Consider the following 4747-nt stretch of genomic DNA (forward strand, 5'->3'; position numbering starts at 1 on the left):
ACAATTATGTGATAGTGGAGACAATAGTAGCTGGCGTCTAGCCTAGCTATTCTACCCCCTTCACTTGATAATTTCTATAAGTAAAGCTTCCCATAAGCTGGTTCTACTTGTTTTATCAATCCCTGAAGCTCAGGGACACTGCTAGATGTGTATCGCGAGCATCAATGGCGCTCGCCACAGTACTCTCATTCAGTCTACTGTTAATGAAACTATTATGCATAAAACTGCTTGCCGAAATCTGTAGCATTGACGATGATTAAGATTCGCCACTTACCTGGTTGTGTTATCCGACATGACAACCCCTTTGGGAATGGGAAACAACAAACGCTTCTCATATTTAATATCGGTCCATTGGGAGTTTAACCACGCTACGATTCCACACAGAGATTTCGTCACTCGCCAGGAAATTATATGACTTTTGTAGGAATGCACTGGGGTGAGGTTCAGTAGACCTGTTTTGAGTTCTAAGAGCGCACCCAAGATCGAGTTTTACATGTGATATCTAATCCTAGATGAGCTCTTGAAGGTCTATTGAACCCGCCGCACATAATATTTCAGTGTAATAAAATTGTTATTAACGTAGTGCTAACCTTATTCGCGTTTTCCTATATAATTCTTCTACTCGAACAAACATACATAGGAGTGATTGCTATTGGTTTTTGTTGTAGATCCCCGCTCATAGAAACTATGAATAGGTAGTCGAGCAGTTCAGCAGGATCGTTTCTGTTGCAGGAATGGGTAACTCTTTTCTTTTCGTTGTGCATGTTCTGTACAGGAAGTGGTCATTCACGAGAGTTTTCCGTTTATTGGAGTTTCACCCGTTTTACGCGAAGTGGCGTAAAACTCGGTGAAAAACGCGATATTTACGCTATGCAGTATACTTTTCACTAGTGGTTTTTCATATCATGAAACTCTAATGAATAGTATTTATGATATTTCCAGTATTGTTATATTACTCTCGCGTTTATATACTCATAATGACTTCCTGGTTCGACAACAAGACCTTCAGAAACCTCAAGGAAAAGGTAAGTACAGCGGCTTCGATTAGTTGTGAATTCCTCAACTAATGAAATCTAATAAAAATTATTAATAACGTTCATACGTCATACGTTGGAGTTTCACCCTAGTGTTATGATAAACACTAGTGAAAAACATATTTTACGACCACTGCATATCACCGCGAGAATCGCACCTTTTTTACCGAGTTTTACGCCACTTCACGTAAAACAGGTGAAATTCCATTGATATGAAAAACACTAGTGGAAAAAATATCTCACTTCATACCGCGAATATTCGCGGTGAGCTTTTTCAAAGTAAAACGGGTGAAACTCCATTGTAAATTACAACATGTGCTATGATACTTCTGTGTATCGTACTGGATTGGCGTAATACTCCATGTGAAAAACGCGATATGGAGTGAATTGAAAACACTTGGCGAATCACCCCATATCACGGGAAATACATACCACGTGTTTTACGCGTTATTCACTGCTCACATGCGTTTTTCCGGAAAGAGAAATGTTAGTGTTTTTCATATCACTAGAGTGGTTAAAACGTAGACGTATACTGGAGTTTCACAACCCGTTTTACGTGAAGTGGCGTAATACTCTGTGAAAACCCCGATATGCAGTAGTCGTGAAATATATTTTTCTGTAGTGCTTTTTCATATCACTAGGAAGGTGAAACTCAACTGTGTGTGTTTTATTTCAGATGTTCGGCGTTAAGGAATTCAGCGAAGATCCCTTGACAACTGAGAGAAAAAATTTGATAGACTACAACTCAAAATTGTTGGTAATTTTTTTCCGCAATTTTTGTCCGAATTTTACATTTTTTTCCTCAGCAACTTTCGTCAGAAGTTGATCATTTAATCACAGATCAGCACAGAATGAATGCCAAATACATCAACATTGCGCGATTTGTTCGAGAGGCGGCTGATCCAAAGAGTTCTACTGCTACTGAATCGACAACTGCAGCACAGGTTTGGATTTTTTTACTAAAATTTGTGAACATTTTTGATAATTTTTTCAGGGAATTTCCCCGGCATTCGCGTTGTTCTCACAACAAATGTCGCAATATAATCACAGCGGTGAAAATTCTCTTGGAGCGATCGAAAAAGCGAAGACCAAGATCGATCGACTTGATAGTAGAATCAAAACATTGAGAGTAATAAGTTCAAGTGTTGGAGTAGGAGTATATGTTTGCTCTCCTGAGCTGAGGTGAGGAGAGCAAACATACAAATTTGAGTAGAAGTGTACAGAGACCAACAAGAAATTGTCTAAATTTTCATAATGTCATCACCAACACAGGTAGTTGACCATGTGCATATTTTACCACACAATGAATAATTGATACACATAATGGAGTTTTACCCGTTCTACGTGAAGTGGTGTAATACTCTGTGAAAAAGGCGCGATATTCGCGGTGATATGCAGTAGTCGTAAAATACTTTTTTCACTAATGTTTTTCATATCACCGGTGAACCTTCATTTATTTTCACAAGTGTGTTTTCAGGCCGATCTGACTGACCGCGATCGAGCACACGCGCTATTGACACATTATGAAGTGAAAACCACAGGTCTGCAGAAAAAATATCAAGAAAAAGTGGAAAATGGAAACAAATCCGAGTCGGCTAAGGAGAATCTAGATAGAGTAAGTATGCAGTGTTGGAGGAATATATGTTTGCTTTACTCACCTGAGGGGAAGAGTTTTCTCAAGAATTATAAGAGTTGGGGTAGAAGTGTACAGAAATCAACAAGAATTTTTCGGAATTTTCGCAGAATTTTCGCAGAATTTTCATATTATCACCAACACATGTAGTTGATGACCATGTACATATTTTTCCACTCAAAAATCTACGCACGAATTGGAGTGAAAATGTATAAAGACAAATAAGAATTTCCTCCAAAATTTCCTCCCAGCATTTTCACCAATACATGTAGTTGACCGCCATGTACAGATTTTTTTCCCGAAATAGAATTGGTTTTTGCTCAGAATTTGGTAAAGTTTAGAGAAGCTCAGGAGAACTGTGATCGCCTTGATAAAAGCGTCAAAAAGGATATTACAAATATTCTCGGCAACAGACAAAGGGACGTTGGAGAAATCGTTGAAGCGGTAGGAAATAATATGTTGTTCATTGGAGTTTCATATTTCACTTGGCAAAAAACGCATGTGAGCAGAGAATAACGCGTTAAACACGTCTTGTATTTCACGGTGTTTTCAATTTACTTCGTATCGCGTTTTTTCACGTGGAAAATTACGCCACTTCACGAAAAATGGGTTGTGAACCTTCGATATTATGTTGTATACATTACTATTAGTATCAAAATGCGGTTTTATTATATATATACATTCTCTCGAGCATTTCGCAGGCCAAGTGAATTCACAAAGATTTTCACTCAAAGTTTGATTGAATTTTCTACTAATTTCAGTTGTCTCGATATTTCGCATCGACAGTAACGCAAAACGAAGGTTGTGTCGAAGCGCTAACACAGTCTATACCAAATATGGTGGCGAAGCTCTCGATACCTTCTACCTTGACAACACTAGAAGCTACTCCCGTGGTTGAGGCAACTGCTGTTGTTATTCCAAAAGTGAAAACACCACAAAGTGCAATCATCACTCAGAAAGGAGTAGAACTGTCTACGGAGGAGTAAGTGGGAAGTGTGTTCTCGCTCGCCCTGATACGCTCGTCAGTGTGAGTATTATAAAATTATAAAACTATGGGTATCAGCGTCGTTGACTAGGTGTTTTGGTGACAATATTAAGAATCTGAGGAAATCTGAGCGAGTTCTTTCATTGGAGTTTAACCCGTTTCACGTGATATTCGCGGTGATATGCAGTAGTCGTGAAATATATTTTCTCACTAGTGTGTTTTTGCATATCACTAGAGTGAAACTCCATTGCACTGTGTTCAGTGTCCTTCTATTATCAATTTAATTTTTATTGGTTTTTGTACCACTGCATGTCAACTTTCTTTTAGTAGCTTTGGAATTTCCTGAACTCAGCTGAAATTCCAACACTGATGAGAATACTACTATGAAAATTATAATTTTTGAAATTATCGATTTGTGGCATTCATAGGCATGCAACTGAGCCGCTGCTCCCGCGTGATGACACCCCCGAAACAAAATATGCAAACGAAGTCCGCACTGCACCGGTAAGCTGGCTTGGGTATGGCGACTAAGTCTTCTGTGTGGAGGAGCTCGGTGAATCTATAATACTACACGCAGGAATGTGATTTATAGGGTATTGGATTCGATCCTGGGTGCTCTGGATGACGGGTTGGAGTCTTAACCTACTGAGCTAGAGAGAGGTTTTTCGTGGAAAAGCCGACTTTCTTGACTCGGGTGTGATAATTTCAAACCGTCGAATGTCCATATTTTTAAAATGAGAAATAATTTTGTTCGTCGTCGTCGAAGTCGTTTTACTTTTTGAATCAGAAATAGTGACATGCACGCACGCACATATGAGCTCTGCTCGCTCCGTAATAACTTTCTCGGAAACTTTTGAATTCAGAGAAATATCTCAAGTATGCGAATCTGCGAATTGACGTCGAAAATGATATCTTTAATTTTCTAGGTGAGAATAGAGGGCGAAGCGAATGCGTATGTGAGCACTTTTGAAGAGCATGTACGCAAACCGAAAGGAGCTGGAGTTATTGGGAGTTCACCCGAAAGCTATTCTCAGCTGCAGTGATTTATCTATAGTGGAATCGTCCGAGTTTGAGGATTTTGTACGACTCATTTCT

General features: G+C 39.0%; 1 protein-coding gene across 1 annotated transcript; it reads left to right on the forward strand.

The window, feature by feature from the left end:
- The first annotated feature begins 937 nt into the window (after positions 1 to 937).
- Pmar_PMAR016233 (hypothetical protein) lies at positions 938 to 4747 on the forward strand. Its single transcript, XM_002783706.1, has 9 exons — positions 938 to 1025; positions 1711 to 1791; positions 1841 to 1978; positions 2029 to 2163; positions 2512 to 2649; positions 2992 to 3111; positions 3429 to 3649; positions 4081 to 4156; positions 4579 to 4747. Exons 1-9 carry the CDS (start codon positions 978 to 980, stop codon positions 4693 to 4695), a joined length of 1074 nt encoding a protein of 357 aa, XP_002783752.1. The 5' UTR covers positions 938 to 977; the 3' UTR covers positions 4696 to 4747.

Source organism: Perkinsus marinus (genome assembly GCF_000006405.1).
Source record: "Perkinsus marinus ATCC 50983 genomic scaffold scf_1104296936306, whole genome shotgun sequence".
In the NCBI taxonomy this organism is placed as follows: Eukaryota; Perkinsozoa; order Perkinsida; family Perkinsidae; genus Perkinsus; species Perkinsus marinus.